Source organism: Vicia villosa, linkage group LG7, assembly GCF_029867415.1.
Source record: "Vicia villosa cultivar HV-30 ecotype Madison, WI linkage group LG7, Vvil1.0, whole genome shotgun sequence".
Lineage (NCBI taxonomy): Eukaryota > Viridiplantae > Streptophyta > Magnoliopsida > Fabales > Fabaceae > Vicia > Vicia villosa.
Genome location: NC_081186.1, coordinates 104,331,158 through 104,352,916, shown reverse-complemented (window position 1 = coordinate 104,352,916; position 21,759 = coordinate 104,331,158). Strand labels below are relative to the sequence as shown.

The 21,759-nt window shown below is 32.9% G+C and overlaps 3 protein-coding genes across 3 annotated transcripts; 1 reads left to right on the top strand and 2 right to left on the bottom strand.

The window, feature by feature from the left end:
• The first annotated feature begins 4,504 nt into the window (after nucleotides 1-4,504).
• Nucleotides 4,505-5,469, top strand: LOC131618140 (uncharacterized). The gene has a single exon (XM_058889406.1). The coding sequence runs from the start codon at nucleotides 4,731-4,733 to the stop codon at nucleotides 5,424-5,426; it is 696 nt and encodes a 231-aa protein (XP_058745389.1). The 5' UTR covers nucleotides 4,505-4,730; the 3' UTR covers nucleotides 5,427-5,469.
• A 2,269-nt stretch (nucleotides 5,470-7,738) lies between these two features.
• On the bottom strand, nucleotides 7,739-11,329 carry LOC131616339 (peroxisome biogenesis protein 2). Its single transcript, XM_058887645.1, has 8 exons — nucleotides 11,049-11,329; nucleotides 10,762-10,875; nucleotides 10,474-10,627; nucleotides 9,539-9,675; nucleotides 9,340-9,440; nucleotides 9,016-9,133; nucleotides 8,338-8,504; nucleotides 7,739-8,132 (listed from the first exon to the last, which is right to left on the bottom strand). Exons 1-8 carry the CDS (start codon nucleotides 11,148-11,150, stop codon nucleotides 8,018-8,020), a joined length of 1,008 nt encoding a protein of 335 aa, XP_058743628.1. The 5' UTR covers nucleotides 11,151-11,329; the 3' UTR covers nucleotides 7,739-8,017.
• A 3,575-nt stretch (nucleotides 11,330-14,904) lies between these two features.
• On the bottom strand, nucleotides 14,905-15,784 carry LOC131618139 (protein THYLAKOID ASSEMBLY 8, chloroplastic). Its single transcript, XM_058889405.1, has one exon. It carries the CDS (start codon nucleotides 15,743-15,745, stop codon nucleotides 15,029-15,031), a length of 717 nt encoding a protein of 238 aa, XP_058745388.1. The 5' UTR covers nucleotides 15,746-15,784; the 3' UTR covers nucleotides 14,905-15,028.
• Between the last annotated feature and the right edge of the window lie 5,975 nt (nucleotides 15,785-21,759).

The window sequence follows — 21,759 nt, the reverse complement described above, 5'->3', positions numbered from 1 at the left end:
AACTTTAGATTTTTAACACTATTAATTTATTCTTAAAATATAAAAATTTTAATAAACTAATCATATTTTAAAATATCAATAAATAATATAAATATAATAAATTTATTGATACTTACTTTTTTAAATTATGTAAAAAAAATTAAGTGATGTATTTAAAATAAACTTTGTTTTAAAATAATAGTTTTATTAGTAAAAAATATTAAAAGTAATAATTTATTTATTATAAAGTTAAGTAACTTTTTATTTTTAACATGCATCACATAACTCTTATTGTCTATATGTTATTAAGTATTAAATAGAAGGCTAAATTACAGTTTTAGTCCCCCTGTTTTGGTATTTTCACGATTTTGGTCCCCCTATTTTCTTTTTAAACAGTTTTAGTCCCCATCCCAATTTTGTTCATAAACAGTGCATGATCCGTACATGAACAGTACATGACCGTACATGAACAGTACATGAACAGTTGGTTCAAAATTAGGGGACCAAAATCGTGAAAATACCAAAACAGGGGACCAAAACTGTAATTTAGCCTAAATAAAATAAGTCAAATAGATATAAACGATTCAAATTTTCCTATTTGAAGTTTTTAATTAAATTTCAAAAATTAAATAAATGATTTATTAATATTAATTAGAGTTTTTATAACTGTAACTCACTCAAGTAAAAGCGCAGAAAATGTTTTCCTTTTTGTGGCCTTTTGACTCTTTTATCTTTAGAAGTACATATATTATTTGGTAAATTTAATATTAATTAGAGTTTTTAATATAATTTATGCTATTTTATGACTGAAGAGTACACTAAAATCTTATACTTTATGAATATTAATTAAAAAATTAATTTAAATAAAATTTATGTTATTTAATAACATAATAGTATAAATAAATCCTCAACTTTAGATTTTTAATGCTATTAATTTATTCTTAAAATATAAAAATTTTAATAAACTACTTATATTTTAAAATATCAATAAATAACATAAATATAATAAATTTATTGATACTTACTTTTTTAAATTATGTAAAAAAAATTAAGTGATGCATTTAAAATAATATTTATTTTAAAATAATAGTTTTATTTGTAAAAAATACTAAAAGTAATAATTTATTTATTATAAACTAACTTTTTATTTTTAACATGCATCACATAACTCTTATTGTCTATATGTTATTAAGTATTAAATAAAATAAGCCAAATATAAACAATTCAAAATTTCCTATTTGAAGTTTTTAATTAAATTTCAAAAATTAGTGTTACGTTACAATTATGTTAACAAATAATGCTCTTTAGGTTAGTTTCTACACTATATATTAGTCGTACAAATATATATATATATATATATATATATATATATATATATATATATATATATATATATGTGTGTGTGTGTGTTAGTCATAAATTTAAATACAGTAATATTTTATGTGACTTATAAATTAATAAAAAAAATTACGATATTATGGGTGAAAATATTTTACTGATACGGTGAAAAAACAAAAACAGAAAAATATCCATGTCATTAGTTGAATCAATTACTTCAACAATATATTCTTTTATTTAAAAATATAAATATAGAATAAAGTTTTTTTAAATAACTTTAAATAATTCAATAAATCTTAATCAAATATATTAATTTCCAATTTTAATATAGCCTATAATTTTATTTTAATTTTATATGAGATTATGACTTGGTTTAAATTAAGAAGAAAGATATTTTCACAATGAAAGGACAATGAAATATTAAATATGAGAATCGCATAACAAATAATTATATATTTATGAACGGGAACAAGATAGTTTATTACTATACATAAAATAGTGTATAGAGTTTTCAATCTATAAGTTGATAGTAAAATCGCATATTTTTTGGGTACAAAATAAGCATATAATCTAAATGAATGAAATGAACTTCAATATAAATACTAATTGAATGAAACATAAGTAATGTATGAATAAATAGTATCAAAATTATATGATATTTTTTATTAATCATACAATTTTTTTGTCATTTATAAAATTTAAAATTTTAACGGGAACAACCTCATCAATGATTCATCAATGATTAATACATATTTATCTATATATAATATAAAATAATTGAAATATTAAAATTTAAGCTAAATACAAAAAAAATATTGGCTTTGAATTTTATGTATACAACTATAATAATAATTGAATAAATATCTGTGTGAAAAAATAAGAGTGATCCAAATACGAGAAGCTTACTTTCTTTTTTTGTAAATGGGAACAAATTTTTTATTGATTCAAATATTATCTCTTTTAAAAATAATAAACTATTTTGATTATGAATAATTAATATATTATTTAATTTTTCTTTATTTCCTCACAATGCCTTATTTTTTCAAATTTGTAAATAATTCACAAGAACTTAAGATACCATACCAGTACCCATGCGAACACACGGGTATTGATATAGTACGCGCATATAATACTTATATTAAACTATTGGTTTAAATATTAATTAATAACTAGAACAAATTTACTATTGATTTAAATATTTTTATAAACAATTCCAAAACAAAAATTATCACTGCGAACACACGAGTACTGATATGGTACGCGCATATGGTAATGATATTAACACATTTAATTAAATATTGAATAATAACGCGAATAAATTTACTATTGATTTTAAAAAATTATAAATAATTCCAAAACAAAAATATTTATATATAGGAATAGTTATACCGTTGATTCATGTAACATCCATATTTCTCTAAGCATGAGAATAAGTAATAAGATCTAACGGCTACTAAGTGGCAAGATGGCATTAAGTATATAGACATATTAAGAGTTGTTAAGGGAGAATTAGTAGGAATGAATATTAACGGGAACACGGAGTTACTGGTCAAAATAATAAATATTAACGGGAACATGAAGTTACTGATCAAAATATTGAATATTAACAAGAACAAATTTGGAATATTAACGGAAATACAAAGTTACTGATCAAAATAATGAATATTAGTGGAAACATGAACTTACTGATCAAAATATTGAATATTAACGGGAACATGAAGTTACTGAATAAAATATTGAATATTAACGATAATATGAATTAGTGGTCAAAATATTGAATATTAACGGGAACATGAAGTTACTTATCGAAATATTGATTATTAACGGGAAAATGATGTTTATTGATCAAAATATTCAACATTAACGGGAACATGAAGTTACTGATCAAAATATTGTATATTAACCAGAACATGAAGATATTGATCAAACTATTGAATATTAACGGGAACATGGAGTTATTAATTAAAATATTCAATATTAACGGGAACCAATGTTAGTAAGTTAAAAGTAAATGTGAATAAATTTATTGCATTGGATAATCGACATTGTGTTGTCTGTTCTTTATGCAGGTCACATTTTGTTTTACTATTGGTAAAACATTAATAATTTAAGGCAAATAATTGATCTTTCCAATTTTTATTGCATACTAATAAAACAACATATAAACTTTATTTTCTTAATTACTTTTTATTTACAATATTCAATTTTTTAATATTAGTATTTTTTATAACTTTTTTAATTTTAACCCAAATTTAATCTTTTACTGATACCTTTTACTGATAATTTCTTTGAATGTTAACGGGAATAAATTTGAAATATTAACTAAAACATGAAGTTATTGATCAAAATAATTAATATTAACGGGAACACGGACTTACTGATTAAAATAATGAATATTAACGGAAACATGAAGTTACTGATCAAAATATTAAATATTAACGGGAACAAATTTGGAATATTAACGGGAATACGGAGTTACTGATCAAAATAATGAATATTAGCGGGAACATGAAGTTATTGATCAAAATATTGACTATTAACGGGAACATGAAGTTACTGAATAAAATATTCAATATTAACGAGAACGTGAGTTACTGATCAAAATATTAAACATTAACGGGAACATGAAGTTATTGATCGAAATATTGAATATTAAGGGGAAAATAATGTTTTTTAATCAGTATATCCCAAATATTGCCCCAACCTATTGAAAAGAAATTTCTATATTTTACAAATTTATTTTTAGGATATTTACTTCTACAATAATATCTATATTGAACAAAATAACATTTTCCCTATCATCTTTTATTTCCCTCAATCACAATGCGCGAAAACGACGGGTACCCGTGCGAACGCACGGGTAAGACACTAGTACATAATATCAATATTAATAACTCATCACCTTTGATATATGTGGTCTCTTTCTCTTTCTGTTGGGGTAAGGTATCCAAAGCGTCCTCTGTCTCTCCTTTTACTTTTGTCTTTCCTTTGTGTTCTGTCTTTATGAACGGCCCCACTTACAGATTCAATAGATCATGTTTTTCTTTAACTTTCACTAAACGTGTTCTACTGCATGTTGGGGTAACCCTCCATTAATATAGTCACGCAATTTTAACTAGTTATCTTAATACTAGAAAGAGAGAACACAAACTCCAATTTAAATTCTCTTTCATAAATTGTCGTCTTCTGTTTTTCCTTTTTCCATTTTTATAATCTTATTTGGTAAAACAAAGTAATCCAAAAGCAACGTTGACTCATGCTTAATATATCTCCAATCTTATTCCAAACAACTACTTGCAACCTAAACAAACCAACAACTAAACAAACAAACACATTCTCATTATTCATTCCTCAAATTCCCATTAACAAATGTAACAAAACCAAAACCGTTCTTTTCTTTATCAACAACAAAAATGGAAAATCGTCAAAGAATAACACTCTACGATCAAATAACATCATCAAGTAACACAACAAGCAACACTCGAAGCTCACTCGCAACGTTAATCCAAAACGACGCCGTCTTCGCCATTCAAAAAACCCGAAACCAAACTCTCTTAGACATCATACGAGAAAACGAACCAAACAACGTTGTTGATAACAGCAACAATACAAAAGATCGAAAGTCGTGGAAAGCTTTTAAGGAGTTAGTACTTCGTATAAAGCGTCGTAACTCGGACGAGTCAACTCAACAAGAGCAGCTACAACAACAAGAAAACGATGTCGTTCGGGGAGATCTGAACAATTCGGATCCGGTGGAATTACTCGCCGGCGGTGAGTTCTCCGACGAGGAAATTAACGTGAATAGTTCGGAGACGGTGCAGGTTAGTATGTCGCTGATGGCTTTGTTAGAGGAGAGTGAAATTGATTTGGATCGAATCGGTGATGTTGATGATGAAGGTGATGACGTGGATGAGAAAGGAGAAGAAGAAGAAGAAGGGGATGTTTCGGTGGAACGCAATTGCTGCGTGTGTATGGTGAGGCATAAAGGTGCAGCGTTTATACCGTGTGGACACACGTTTTGCAGGATGTGTTCAAGAGAGCTTTGGGTGAGTAGAGGAAATTGTCCTCTTTGCAATAATTTGATTTTGGAAGTTCTTGATATTTTCTAATTATTCTCTCAATTTTTATTCACTTTCTAATTTTTAGTTTTCATTTTCTGGGTTTTTAGTTGATGAGATACTGAATTGGAGGTGTAAAATCACTATTGTTTATGTCTTCACTTGTTAATTGTTAGTAGTTTTTAGTTGTGAAGGAACAATGATTTTTTTATGCAAACAATTAATTTTAATGTTAAAAATTACCAATATAAAATATTTATTTAACCATTTAACATAAATAATCTTTTTTTTAATGTAAACTACTCCTACCTTGATAAAAATAAATATGATTTTGTAAAGTTTGTGAGACATAATTATTTCTACTTCAAATAAAATCATTTAAACTCACATACAAATGAAAAGAAAGAGTAAAAAATAAAAGAAATTACTATCCCAAAATAAGAGGTAAAAAATAAAATAATATTTAATTGAAAATATTAAATTATATTTAATTGTATAAGCATGTTTAAATAATTTTTATAAGCGTGTTTAAAAAATTAAAATATGTCTATAATCTTCATTACTAATACATTTTCTCTTTTGAATTTTCTTTTTCACTGAGTTTTTTTATTGGATTCATTCACTTTGAATATTCAGCCTTTTTTTATTAGATTTTTGTCGGTCCTTAATAGTTATCTCCAAAGCTTGCCTTTATGTGTTGAACGAGAAGTCTTCAAGATTTTAAGTAAGTTTTTAAAGCTTGCCTTATGTGTTGAACGAGAAGTCTTCTAGAATTTTAAGCCAGTCTTGTGATGACCGATTGACTACAAAGGATTGTGAAAGAATTTGGAAACTGGTAGCAAGAAAAGTGAGAGACATGTGCATTAAATGCAAATCCCATTTTGCGTCGTTTCGCAGGATTTTTGTATTTGTGGTCTAAATTCATAGGTTACGGTGTGGCGCTCCCTTCTAAGATACTTTAGTGGACTCGAGTATCGTTATGTTTCTAAGGTATAATATAATTGTTACCTTTCGTCTACTCATTTTTCTATAACTTGGATCTTTGATTAACTTGGTCTGCCTAACTATATAAAGATGATTTGGCTTTCAAACAAACTTTTCGTTTCCATTTTTTCCTGGGGTTCATTGTCATCTTCCAAACATGTCTTTTCTTAAAAACTTCGTTGACCTTTGACCTCCTTGTTATCTCCCTTGATTTGGACCTTTGTCTCTTGTGTCACCGTCTTTTTCAAGCTTGATCATTATTCCTACTCTTCCGACTCATTTCTCTTTTTCTCATTCAACTTTATATCCCTTTATTTGCATTTCGGCACTCTCACTCCTCTTGTAATGGTTAACTTAGAGATGTACGTGCGAATGTATATAACAACTCTGATGGTGGTGAATTATCATCATCAACAGGAGTTGAGAACCTGGAAATTTCAAATGTTGATCTTTTAGAAGTTAACTAACTCATCTACAACCTAGAGGGCGGCGAACCTTCAAGTGCCTCATCTGACAAAAATAGTGATGGTGGTGCGCTCGTCCCAAGGGACGACGCTGCCTACATTCCTTCCCACACTTGGGCTTATTCAAACCCAAGCACCACCCTAGTTGGTGGTAGTTTTGTTCCATTTGAAGAATGATTCAAAATCGAAATTTACTTTGTTTTTCCCATTTGAAGAATGATTCAAAATCGAAATTTACTTTGTTTTTCCCATTTGAAGAATGATTCAAAATCGAAATTTACTTTGTTTTTCCCATTTGAAGAATGATTCAAAATCGAAATTTACTTTGTTTTTCCCATTTGAAAGATTCAAAATTAAAATTTACTTTGTTTTTCCCATTTGAAGGATTCAAAATTAAAATTTTCTTTGATTTTTAGACTTAATTTGATTTCTATGTTCAATTAAATTACACGAAAAGATAGTTTTTGAAATGGTGCATTAACTCATTTTTCAATCAAGTCTTTAATCACTTTTCACATTGTTTTAGCTTTTTCTCGTGGGTGTGCATGGTTAGTGACTAAATTCAAGATAAGTGCAACTAAGTTATACAAACTATATACCCTTTAAAACTAACACTTAGAAACTGAAACTGCAAACCCACCATTATAAGTTTGGTAAACACTAAAAACGCCTCAACAATTATAAACATATTATCCCTAAGAAAATCTTAATCATAATAAGCTATCCTATAATAACTTATCCATGAGTTATTTTGGAAAAAATTAAAATAATTTGAAAACATCGTAGACATATCAAATTATGTTTATGAAATGTATACATATATTATTACAAATGTTCATGTAATGTAATGCAATAAGATAAACGGAATAAACTATTCCAAGTGTATACAAAACATCATCACCTTGAACCTTCAAATAGATGGTAAAATCTAACTCATTGAAAGATACATTGTTTACAAGAGAATGAATACGTCCCACTCAATAGGGCAGGTGATGCTATGAAGAAATTTGATATTTTTTACTTTCCTTTTCTGTTTCCAATTAAATGTAAATAATAAGGGAGAATTCAAATAAAAAAGTAGAAAAATATACCACCACAATTTCTGGTAGTGTTTTACACTATAAACTAGTAATTCTATAAGTAGACCAAATACTCCCTAACTCTAATATTTGTTTCCTTCTCTCTGAGTAACAGTTACTCCGTGGAGGCACCACCGTGGCGTTGCATAGCAACAACTGGCTCACTACACCTAGAACACCTAAATGATGAGGCAGCAGCGCATCGTGTCCGCAGACAGTAGTAACAATATCTTGCACAAAGAAATTGTAAAGCATTATTTAGCCGAAGTTAATTAATGAGAAATAGATTATTTTGAAGCATATATACATATAATTGTGGTCTACAAACATCAAACATCTACAGTTATTCTAAAATATCAGAAGTGATGGCAAGTGAAAAGTTCGCAACAGGAAAAAAGATATAGCGATATGCCGAGTACATGTCTAGAGATGTACCTGTGCTGACAAGGTAAAGCAACAAAAGGAATGACTGGAGTAGCCTGGCAAATGGGACATGCAGTGCTATCCTCAGCCGAACTTGATGATTTATCCTTGGAAAAAGGCCGAAGGAGATTTCTCATTGATGATGAATTAAGAAGAGGAAGAAGCAACAATAGCATTTCCTGCCATCAGAACCAGGCATAGTTACCATCAGTGTTTGAGATAATCATAAGTTAAACATGTTTGCAAATTAAAAATGCCATCAAATCCAGAGAGATGCATCTTGTTGTGAGATAGCACCCAGCTGTTCCTGTTGGCATGGCATACCTAATACAGTAGCGTCTTTGAGAATGCATAAACTCTTTTAGTATCGGAATGTTTATAAATGAATGTGTCAAGTTGGGATTAAGCAATTTAATTCATAAATCGTCACACATAATAGCACATATCGACGATAGAAAGAATCTCAGATTCATTGAAAAGTTGAAAGTTAAGAATAATTGATTTCCGAGCATTCTAAGCAGAAGATGGAAAACAATGCATGCCACAATTTGTGTTCAATATATAAAGAGCTTAAGTTAAGGTAAATAAAACCTAGGTGATAAGAAATTTTAAAGGATAAAAGTACCATGTTTAAGCCATAGGATTCAACAAACTTAAGAGAACAAAAAAATGGATGAAAAGGAGAAGTACCGAGAATTCGTTCCAAACTAATTGTCGGTTCATATACTCAAAGCTAACAGCCCGGTTCATATTTGGGCTCCCATATACAAGCCTAGCCCGTAAGACTCTTTCAATAAGATTTCGATATCTGCTTCAAAATAACACACAACGAGATAAGTTGTAGAGAGCAAGTAAATCATGAGATAGTTTCGTCAGAGGGAACAAAAAGAACATCCAGGCAAACCAAAACCAATACATGCTAGAAATTTATACTTCAACAAGAAATATTCAAAACACTCGACCCAAAGAAACAAATAGTGCTGTGTGAACTGTCAGGTTGTTCAAGAGAATCACCTTCCTGTGCAAAGAAATATCAACAGGTTTCCAAATGAAGCAGCTCTATAAATCCCTTCTAGTCTTTGTATCAAGATCCATAAACGCCGTGCCAATGGTCTCTGTAAAACAAATTAATTAGAGCTCGCTTCTATCCAAAATAGCCTACGTGTTTGCAAGTTGGAAGTGTATGATTAAAAAGATCAGACTTAAAAAATACCTGCTCCGTATCACCCCACCTACGAAATGCAGAGAACGTTTGTAAGCGAGCCCAAATATACTGACCACCAACAGTGGCAATACAATACCAAAGCTTCTGAGCAACTGTGAGTCCAGGTCCCTCCAGACCAGTTCTAACTGCATGGATAGTATCCAAAAGAAAGAAAAGTTAATAAATAAATTACAAGAATGAACAATAGTTAAACATATCACTGCTACAAGGATGGACAATATTTAAATTAAACAATCATTATGGTCCCTAAATGAGTCAGTCGTTGTCAATATAGTCCGGATTGTATTGAAACTGCAAACACGTCCTCAACTGTCTCTTTTATTAGCAATTTTGATGCATTTAGAAAATATAGTAACAACGTCTCACACATTCCAGGATCAAAATGATTGTTTGCTCTTTGATAAAGCAAGAAAACGCTTCATCATACTTTAAAACTTTAGCAGCGTGTGCTATATGACCATGATGCAAGAAAGGCGATGATAAAAAAAATACACAACAAAAACTTGAAAGAAATGTTCAATCACCAATGAATCAAAATTTCCTTATCCAAGGCATCAACAAAATATCATCAACAATACGTGTTTCAAGGCCTGGTCATCCATCATGGCAGTAACTCATTCTCAGTTGTTAAACTTTGTATTTTATCAAATAAGCAAATAGAATTCAGAACCATATCACAACTCTGAATGCCAGCTTAGCTAATTCAGTATTGTAAATCTGGAATTACAGAAAATAGTTGTTTATTCAAATTTCACTATGCTACAATGCTATAACGCTGCTAATCTGTTATCGCCTCTATTTGACAACACTTTGAACTAAACTGAGATTTGTTCAAATTTTGTTGCGCTATAATGCTATTCGACGATACTGGCTATATATCACTGTATAGTATATACAAACAAATAAGAATCAGACCTTCCTACCTTTACCCCTTGATTCAACTGCACGTTCATCTCTATACCTCAAATTCATGAGAGCAATGCCAGGAGTTGGTTTATCCACCCAAATTGAGAATCTCCAAATAAGAAACTCAAGGAAAGCATCAAGCTCAGCTTCATACTGAAATAACATTCCTGGCTAATCCCAAAATAAAAAATAGTAAAAACATAACTTGAAAGCAGTTCCAAATTGATAGTACGATTACTCAATTATCACTATCATTGAAATTCATCCATTCATTCATTCAACAATAAACAATAGCATCAAAGTACCTTCATCAAAGTAAACACTTTAACCAACTGTTCTTTCAACATGGCTGACATTTCAATGTCCAATCTTGCAGCATCAACTTGGTTAACTCTCGATATCGAAATCGGGATCGTTGACTGCACAAAATAGCAATATAAGTAATTAAAATTACTTTTAAAAAAAACACTATGCAACTTGATCAAACACCCAATTTTGAAATTGAAAATTGACAAACTAGGGTTAGTTCCCAATTAGTAGAACTGGATAAATAAGGAATTAGGGTTTGGAAATTGGGTAATTGGGAAAAAACCTGGTGAGAAAGGGAAAGGGGAATCCAGCGGGGGAGGAGTTTGTGGGAAGTGAGAGTCCATGCATCTTGTGGTGGAACTGAAGGTAGAGTAGTGCTGCTCATTGGGGAAGATGAGTGATAGTTGTGTCCATGCACCGTTTGTGTTTAGAGAGAGAAAGTGAAAGGGAGATTAGAATGGTCTGGTTATTGATCAAACACTGTTCACAAAGGGGCTTTTAGGTGAGAGAGAGAAAGAAAAACCGCTTGTCATTGATTCGACCGTGTGAGGGGAGAATCAAATTTGGTGGAATTTTTTGGATTCACATAATTTGGATGAATTTAATAAATAAATAATTAATTTAATTTCTAAAAAATATCACTCCTAATTTCTAGATGTAAAAGGATAATTCAAACTCTAATGTGTATCTTGTTGAACATAGTAAATCATTAAAATTAAAAAGTTTTGTGGTCTTAGGATTTGGAAAGCAAGAGAGGTCACATCTCTATGTTGCATAAGTTGGTTTGAGGTCTAAGCTAGGATTGTGATTTCATATGAGTCTAAATTTTAAAACATAAGTATATTACTCCCTCTGTTTTTTATTATATGTCGTTTTAGATTTTTCACACAGATTAAGAAAAACAATAATTGCGGCTCAAAGTTTAATTCTGTATGGTGGAGCAACATCATTAAGCTCGAACAGTCTGCTCAAGTCTCGATTCTGGCAGGAAATACTTTCAACGTAATCGGAAAAGGAGATTCGGTTCTGTTTTGGGAAGCGGTTTGGCTGGGCGATTTATCTCTTAGGGAAACTTTTTATGATCTTTATGTTAGTAGTAATAACAAAGGGGCGAAGGTCAGTGAGATGGGAAGGTGGGAAGGCACATCTTGGGTATGGGAGGCTTTGGCTATGGATAATTTTCTGACGTTCGACGGCATATCTCCGAGGCTGCAGCAGCTCTTAGCTCATTTACATATGGCAGCTCCGATAAGAGGCAAACCCGATTCTTTGTTTTGGAAACTTGACGTGGACAAGGGCTATAATGTGAAACGTGGTTACGATGTTTTGGCTGTTACTCAGAATTCGGACGGTTTGGAGGGTGATTGTAAAAAAGCGCTGCGGATTTTATGGTTTACCGACATGCCGTTCAAAGTCAGAGCTTTTGTCTAGAGATGCTTTTTGAATAGAGTAGCAACTAAGGATCAATTACGGAGGCGAGGTATTCCTTTGACTAATTCTGATTTTGATTGTAATTTCTGTTTGAATGGTCAGGAAACATTAGATCATCTTCTTTTCTCATGCCCTTTCTCGGTTGTGGTCTGGAAAAATATAAGTTGCTGGACTGGGCAGGATCCCGGCTTTATTACATGCGCTTGGAAGAATTTTTTGCTATGGGGGGAGTGTGTCAGGAAGTTCTGTAACAGTAGTAGGAAGGAGGGCATTATATGGTCGGCGACGGTTTGGAATATATGGAAGTTAAGAAACGACATCATTTTTAACGGAGGGACTTGTAATATGGATGATCTGTTATGGAATATTAAGTTGACAGCGTGGAAATGGTCGTTCATCGGAAATAGAGCGAATTCCAAGTGTAATTTCTATGAGTTTAGTAGAAATCCTTTGTTTTATTTCAAATAGTTGTTTTCTTGGGCTGTAATGTTTGGTTCCGAATTTCTTAGTTTCTTGGGCTGTTTTGTTCGGTTCCGAATTTCTTAGAGCTCCTTTTGTAAGCAGGTTCGAGTACCCCTAGTGCTCGTTTAGTGAATTCCTTGCTTATAAAAAAAAAAGAAAAACAATAATTGTTGTATGAAAATGAGAAATTATGAAGGTTTTTACAAAATTATCCTTCATTAATGACATGTGGAAGATAAATTTATATAATTGAAAGGAGAGAGAATAATAAATATTTAAGGATATAATAGAAAAAATAGCATTAATTATTCATTGGAATTGTAAAGCGACTTATATTAAAATACAATTTTTTTTCCAAAACGACTTATAATAAAAAACGGAGGGAGTAGTGAAGAAATGTTTCATAATATAAAAAAAAAACTTAATCACTTACTTGAAATATAATTATGAAAGTTCACTTTGATGTTAAAGATTGCTTTGAATTTAGACTAGGGAATGAAAACTCTTCTTTATGGTTTTCTTAATGGTCTGAGATAGGGAAATTAGCGGAGCATGTTTTTGATGTAGATATCCACGATTTGGAAATGCAAGTGAATGGTGTTTATTTGGATGGGAATTGAAACTTCAATTCATAATATATTGATATTCCTCTATATGTTTGTGATTGCCCTAAAAAGTTGAATTTCTTTCTTTCATACGGATCTTTGTCTTAGTTGCAATCAGGAAGATGAGACGACTATACACTGCCTGAGAGACTGTGAATTCGCTACTCGCTTTACAAATCTATTGGTTTCTTGGACCCAATGTTCTTTCAAGGAGATAGTTTATATGATTGGATTAGACATGACATCAATTGTGGCTCTATCTTTTTAGCTGCTTGCTGGTTGTGGCAGGCTAGGAACAAACTATGTCTTGATAACGAAATGGTATTTTCCTATACTTTGAAACTTATCACAATGAATTTTGCTGATTTGTTAGGTAAATGCTTTCTCAAGTATATTATGTCTCATCTAATAAGAACGATCATGTGGAATGCACAAAAAGGTAGTAATATGATTTTGAATGTTGATGACATTAGACTCGGTAATCCCGACGTCTCGGGTTTTGGTGGATTGATTCGAAATGTTGTTGGTGTTTGGGTTCATGATTTTGTAGATAATATTGATTATTCCAACATCCTTCACGCTGAGCTGATGGCGATATATTATGGTTTGCGTATGGTTTGGGAAATTGGCATCAAAGACTAGATGTGTTATTCTGACTCCAACTTTGCTATCAAGTTTATCTTAGAGTCGACTAATGTTTACATCACTATGTCACGATTCTCCACAATTTTAAAGAGCTTCTCACTAGAGAATGATAAGTTCAAATATTTCACACTCTTAAAAGAGAGAAATGTTTCTCATGATTATTTAGCAAAACATGAGACACATATAATAATGCAGCGTTCCGGTCTTTTACCAAAACCCCCTTAAGAATTATCACTCTTAAAGTTATGTCCTAGAATTTTAACATAATTCAATAGTGTTAACTTGTGCACTCACTCCACTTAAATAGATAAGAAATATCTAATGAAGGACAAATAATTGACATAGGCATAGTAGCACCTTAAATTGCCTATTAATGTAATGCACGCTTTACTCCAAAATGCCTATTAATGTACTGCAACCATAGGATTCAATTACGCAGAAAACTCATGCATTTAATTGGTTCTTTTAGATGCTACCCAAACGTGCTCTATCATATCTAGTGTCTCTCTTGTACCCAAAAAAATATCTTTATCTAGTGTCTCTCATTAATAATCTTACTAACAATGTTTCTTGCCATTTCATACTTATTAAGTTTTTAATTTTCTTTCTTACCATTTCATAGTTTGTATTTTTAATATGTGGTATTCTACTTATTGTAACAAGTTATTTTGCATCTTTCAATTTACAATTGGATAAAGTGCAATACATCTCATTCTTCTATTTTACAATTGAATAAAATGGAACACATGGGACTGCTCTTGCTAACCCAGATCTTCTCTAAGGGGAGTATTTTTAAGGTCTATTGTGCTCTCAACACTGTTCTTTTAGGTGTGTAAATCCTGTAGTCTAGATAACTTACCAGAAGGGTTGGCATCACATGGTTGAAATTGTGACTCACAATTAGTTAATTTGGCAATCAAGTTATCAATTGTTCTTCAAAAACAAAGACACATATGATCACTATTGTTCTTCAGAAACAAAGACACATATGATCACTCTAGAAATATGATGAATCTTCCTTACCATATTATATTTTTCTACATTACATAAACGCTATCTGTAAAATGTGTTTGGGTCTAGTCCAAACAAAAACAACTTATCACCATTCAAAAAACCTACACTAAACCCGAAACGAATCAAATTTGGCCTTACAAAACCTATCATACTCATCTCGAATCTCTTGAGCAAGTTCTTCATCTCCAAAACCCTTAAACCCATTACTCAAAACCTTAACAACATACTCATCAGGTTCAACCTCCAAACCCCACCCACTTCTCTTCATCATTTCATAAACCCTAACCATCGAATCTCTCCTCTTCGCTTCAACAACACTTTTAATCAAACTCAAAAGCCCCTTCCTCTGATCCTCATCAACCCTAATCCCACCTTCATCCTCAATCTCGCAAATCAAACGGTCCACATCATCCGGCATATCGCAGTTACCGAGCGCCTGTATGATTTCCGCGTAGAGCGAAAGATCCGCTCCGTATTCAGATCTAACGGCAGAGAAGACACGGAGCGCGAGCGTGCATTGCTGTTGACGGAGAAGCTCCTTGAGGGTTGCGACTAGGTCGGATTTGATTAAGCGGGTTAGCGTGTTGGATAGGAGTTGGGTTTGGTTTTGGGGGTTGGTTCGGTGGAGGCGTTTTAGGGTTTGGATGGCTTGGATTGCTTCGATGGATAGGAACCGGCCTTTGACTAGTGGGCCGCGCTGGGAACGCGGTCCTCCGCAGTGTACTGGGATGTAGCTCCGGCGTGTGGTGGTTGAGGATTTTGGGGATTGAGAGTGGTGGTGGGGTTTGAGGAAAGTGGAGGTTTGGTGGAGAGACGAAGCCATTGGTAGAGTGAAACGTGAATGAAAGACGATAACAGAGGTTATCTATCGGTTTTGAAAAAAAAAATTTTAATAACAAGGTTTAAAAAAAAAATTAAAAAAAAAACAAGTTTTTCAAAAAATTTACCAAGTGTTTAGGTTTTGAAGACCCCCTGGAGTATGCGCCAAATGAATTGGCGCATTAGTACAAAAATTAGGAGTATGCGCCATATGGTTTGGCGCAAATGTGGATTTTTTTTTTTTTTTTTACTTTTCACAAACACATATACACCAAATGAATTGGCTAATTCAAGAAAATTTATACTAATGCGCCAAATGGTTTGGCGCATACTCTAGGGGGTCCTGCAAAACTTAGACACTTTGATAAATTTTCTGAAAACCTTGTTTTTTATGTAATTTTTTTTATAAACATTGTTATTTAAATTTTTTCATCATCGGTTTTTCCAACAGTTAGAAGTACTACTCAATGACGGTTTTGCCATTTTAAAAAAATATATAAATATAAATCTCCTGGGCCCGATAGTTTTAATCCCGGTTTCTATCAACACTTTTGGGAAGTCTGTGGGGACAATATTTTTCAGGCAGCTTCGTCGTGGCTTCATCAAGGCTATTTTCCTGATACCATCAATGATACTAATATTTGTTTGATCCCTAAGTGTTCTCAGCCTAATAGAATGCAGGACTTTCGGCCAATTTCATTGTGTAATGTCATTTATAAGATTATTGCTAAAGCGTCGGCGAATAGGTTGAAGCCGTTTCTAAACAATTGTATCTCGGAGGAACAATCTGCTTTTGTGGAGGGTCGGTCTATTTTGCATAACGCCATGATAGCATCTGAAATCATCCATTCCCTCGAGAGAAAGACTCAAGGTGGGAGAGTTCAGTTAGCTCTTAAGATCGTTATCAGTAAGGCTTATGATAGAGTGGATTGGGGTTTCTTACGTAGTATGTTGCTTAAGATGGGTTTTTCGAAGCAGTGGACACACTGGATGATGATGTGCGTGACGTCTGTTCACTATTCGGTTCTAGTTAACTCGGACACAATTGGACCTATTATACCAGGACGAGGACTCAGGCAAGGCGACCCACTATCGCCTTATCTTTTTATTCTCATATCTGAAGGTTTCTCAACCCTCATTAAGGGTTCTGTAGCGAGAGGGGATATCCATGGGATCCAAATCTGCAGAGGGGCACCTAGCGTGTCGCATCTGCTTTTTATTGACGATTGTTTTCTATTTTGCAGGGCAAATGTGGAGGAAGTTTCTCATCTTATGGGGGTCCTGGACACCTATGCAAAAGCCTCTGGTCAGGAAATCAATTTATCCAAATCGGAGGTCTTTTTCAGTCGGAATCTGAGTTTACCGGCCCAGGAAGATCTTGCAAACATCATGGGAGTTCATCATATTTTAGGTACTGGCAAGTACTTAGGACTGCCTTCTATGATCAGGAGGAGTAAAAAGTCTACTTTTGCTTTCATTAAAGACCGTATTTGGCAACAGATTAATTCTTGGAAAGGACGGTCTTTGTCAAAAGCGGGTAAAGAAGTCATGATCAAATCGGTTCTTCAAGCTATTCCGGCTTATGTGATGAGTATTTTTATTTTTCCTGAAGCAGTGATTTCTGATATAGAGAAAATGTTGAATTCTTTTTGGTGGGGTGGAGGGTCTAATAGTAAGGGTATTCGGTGGATGGCATGGGAGCGGTTAGCTTGTTCTAAGAGGGATGGAGGTCTTGGATTCAGAGATTTTAGAGCTTTTAATATGGCTATGGTGGCTAAGCAAGGTTGGTTTATTATGAATCACCCACAAACCTTAGTGTCCAGAATCTTCAAAGCAAGGTACTTCCCAAATACATCTTTCTTTGAAGCTAATCTTGGTTCTAATCCTAGTTTTGTTTGGAGGAGTATTTGGAAAGCTAGAGATGTTCTTATGCTTGGTTGTAGGTGGAGTATAGGTGATGGTAGCCAGATTAAGGTAATGCAGGAGCCTTGGATTCGGGGAAAGGATGATAGGTGTGTCCCGGGGCCTCAACATCAGGGTATCTATAATCTGGTTGTTAAAGATTTGTTATTGCCTTTTGCTAAACAATGGAATATGAGGTTGATTAGAGAGTTGTTTGATTTTCCAGGAGTGGCAGCTATTACCTGTGTCCCGTTAGTTGAGGATGTTGTTACAGATCGTTTGGTGTGGAGGGAAGAGAAAGATGGTCAATATAGTGTTCGTTCCAGTTATCGTGTTTGGAAGAGTCGAAAGAAGCCCCCTAATCACGACAATAATGAGGCTAATTGGAATGGATTGTGGTCTATTTTTGCCCCCCCCACCCTCGGGTGAAACATCTCCTTTGGGGAATTTGTTCGGGTTGTTTGCCTTCCCGGGTCCGTCTACGTCAACACCACGTTCCTTGTCCTATTATGTGCCAATTGTGTGGGGAAGAGGAGGAAGACGACTGGCACGTCTTTTTTGGATGTTCTGAGACTTTCGAGTGCTGGAGATCAGCAGGTTTGTCCGACGTTATATCACATTTTCTCCTTCATTCTAATGATATTCAATCTCTTATTCTGAACTTGTGCAATAGGGAGGATAGGAAGGTACCGGGGCATTTTGCTATGATGATTGATTTGTTGTGGTATAATAGTAATGATTTTATTTGGAATAATAAGAAGGAGGAGGTTTCAAGGCTTGGGTGGTTAGCTTTTCACAAGTGGCAAGAGTGGTGGATGGCTCAAAGTCCTCAGGAGGGAGGGGTTGGTATTCCTTCCACTCTAGCTTGGATTCCCCCCTTTCGGTTGGTTAAAGTGCAATGTTGATGCGGGTTTTAATCGTCGTCAAGGTACTACTAATAGAGGTTGGTGTTTCCGGGATAACTTGGGGAATTTTATTCATGCGGGTGTTGCTTGGGACGTTGGGTTGTTTTCTATCCTAGAAGCGGAAGCGTTGGCGTTAAAGGAAGCTATCCAAAGTGCTTTAGCACTCCATCTTGATCATGTTATTTTCGAGGGTGATTCTCTTCAAGTTGTCCAAGCTATTCATTGAAGAAACAAAGGTGGTTCCGAATTTAATTTTATTATTCAATCTATTAAATCTTTACTTTGTCATTTTCCGAACTTTGAGGTAGAGTTTGTTAAGCGTCAAGCGAATATGGTTGTCCATTGTCTTTCAAAGGCGGCCAATTCTTGATCTTGTCGCAGCTCTATTAACATTATTCCTCGTTGTATTGATTCTATTATTATGAATGAAAGAAGTTAAGTTTGCTTTGGTCAAAAAAATTATAAATATAGATTGAAGAGAAATAAAATTAAATAAAATAACAAATATTTTCTCCTATAGTAGAATAATAAACACAAAATTTCTTCATTTGGTCTCAATATAAATTGGAGGTCATAATTTAGAAGTCATTTTTAATATTTTTCAAAATTTACTAATATGTAAATCATAAATTATTTTATAATATTATTTTTCATTAAAAAATATGAAAAATCAAAAGAAAATTTTATTATTTTATTCCAAAATCTTACAAATTTTACTTGATATCACCAAAGTCTTACAAACGTTAAATTAATTTTTGAAAATTCAATTATATAGTTTTAAATATAGCTCTTATGTTCATTGTCATATTAATCATAAGATTCATTATTCGAACCTTGAATTATTTTGTCTTAAATTATATTTCTCATTTGTATAATGACTTTCTTGAATTATTTTGTCTCAAATTATGTTTCTCATTTGTATATTGACTTTTTTGAATTATTCTGCCTCAAATTATGTTTCTAATTTATATGTTGATTTTCACTGATGATTCTATTTCACACTTTGAATATAATTTTTTTCAAAACAAAGATATAACTTTATTGATATATTTCAAAAAGGCAATGAAGTACAAGTGACCCCTAAGGATCCAACTAAAACCTAAAGACCAAACAACCAAAAGGAAACCTTAGAACATCATTAAACTACTGAGGTGTTGTCTAAGTTTGGCCTTATGCCAACAACGATAGACTAAAACATCAATAATCTTGCTAATCACATGTTGAATGTCAATAGCTTCTCCAAATATCATTTGGTTCTGATATTTCCAGTTTTCGTGCACAGTTTTAATGAAAGCACACACAAAGATTCTAGCCTTACTACCCTTTTTCCGCATTCCCCTAGGAACCACGCAAGCTCCATCCCTCAGTTTCTAGGGTTGTGGTTAACTCCCAGCCAGGTAATAACTTTATGCCAGATAGGTCTTGTTGCTTGGCACTCAAACATGAGGTGGTTTAGAGTTGTGGTTAACTCCCAGCCAGGTAAGAACTTTATGCCAGATAGGTCTTGTTGCTTGGCACTCAAAAATGAGATGGTTTAGAGTTTCAATCTCCTGGCAGAAGGCAAAGTAGATTTTCCTGGTGGAGTACTTACTTTGCTCAATCATCATTTGCCACTCATGAAGCTCCTTCACAACATCTCTAGCTTTAAACAAGCTCTTCATGATCCACAAGCTAGTTTGCTTGATTTGGACAATCATGATGTCTCCCCCTGAATATATTTCTTAAAGTAAAAATCTGATATTTGTTCAAATTTAAGTTGTGGAATACAGATGTAGAGAATAAACAAGCAAACAAATCAAATATCTACACCCAAATAATAAGACAAAATACTATTTCAAACTTTTACATTTTTGTGTGTGCATAACGCAATATTCAAATACTTTTTTGGGAGACACCACAATATAATGATGTGACTGAAAGAATGAGCATGTCTCTAACTGAAAAGACAATATGTCTCTGATTGAATGCTGGATTCTCAAAGGATTTTTGGACAAAGGCTGTTAATATGACATGTTATTCTCATAAACAAGTCACCACGAGCTTTTTTGGATGGAAGTTTGCATAAGTGGTATGGACAAGTGGCCCCACTGATCTTAACAATTTAAGGATTTATTAGTCTCCAACTTACGTGTGTATATCTAGTGATGATTGATCCAAACTTGATTTAAAGTCGAAAAAATGTGTCTTCATTAGTTATAAAAAATGTGTGAAGAGTTTCAAGTTGAGGGATCCAATTTCAAAGAAGATAATTATCATCAGAGATGTTGTTTAAAATTCATCGGTCATTGCTACTACCCATGAGTAAAGTGCGGGTAGTGCATGGATCACAATGAGAACTAGATTCTGTTACTACAATTCATTATGGTCCTCAAGATTCAGGTGGAGCACAAAATTATTCGCTTGTATACTACCATTGAGTAATGTGCGGGTAGTACATGGATCACAATGAGAACTAGATTCAGTTATTACAACTCATCATGGACCTGGAGATTCAGGTGGAGCACAAAATTATTTGCTTGTACGTGACAAAGAGCAACGTCAACTTAAGCCACATGAAAGATACCAGTATGAAGAATTAACAACTTATACTCTTCTTACTAACATCTGGAGATCCATCCACCTTTCAAGAGACTATAACTAGCCACGAAAAAATAGTGTGCGGGTACAATGATGGAGGAGACAACATCCTTGAAGAAAACTCAGACATAAGAGTTTGTTCATCTTCCTAAGAGAAAAAAGGCTATTTATGCAAGTATATGTCCAAGAGAAAACATATATAACAGAAAGGAAAAAAAAGGAAAAGTTCAATGTCTGTCTTATAACAAAGGCTACTCAAAATATAAGGGGATTGACTATGTGAAGATTTTCTCTTTAGTCGCCAGATGTACTTCTATCAGAGCAGCGTTCGCTTTGAAAATCAGTTGAGACATACATTTAGAGTAGATGAATTTAAATATATTATTTATTTACTTTAATCTATATGAGTAATTTACATTGATCATCCAAATTTTTTTAGTGATATTAAGCATGACAGGCTAGTTTGTAAGTTTAATAGGTCTTAATATTCATGATTTAGATTTACCAGGGACAGTTCTAAGGCCCAGTTAGCTCGGGCATGCGCCCAGACTCAAGCTCTATTTTCTTTGTATTCTTCCAAAAATATAATAGTTGATTTTTAGACAAAACTAGGGGTAAAATTAATAAAACTAAG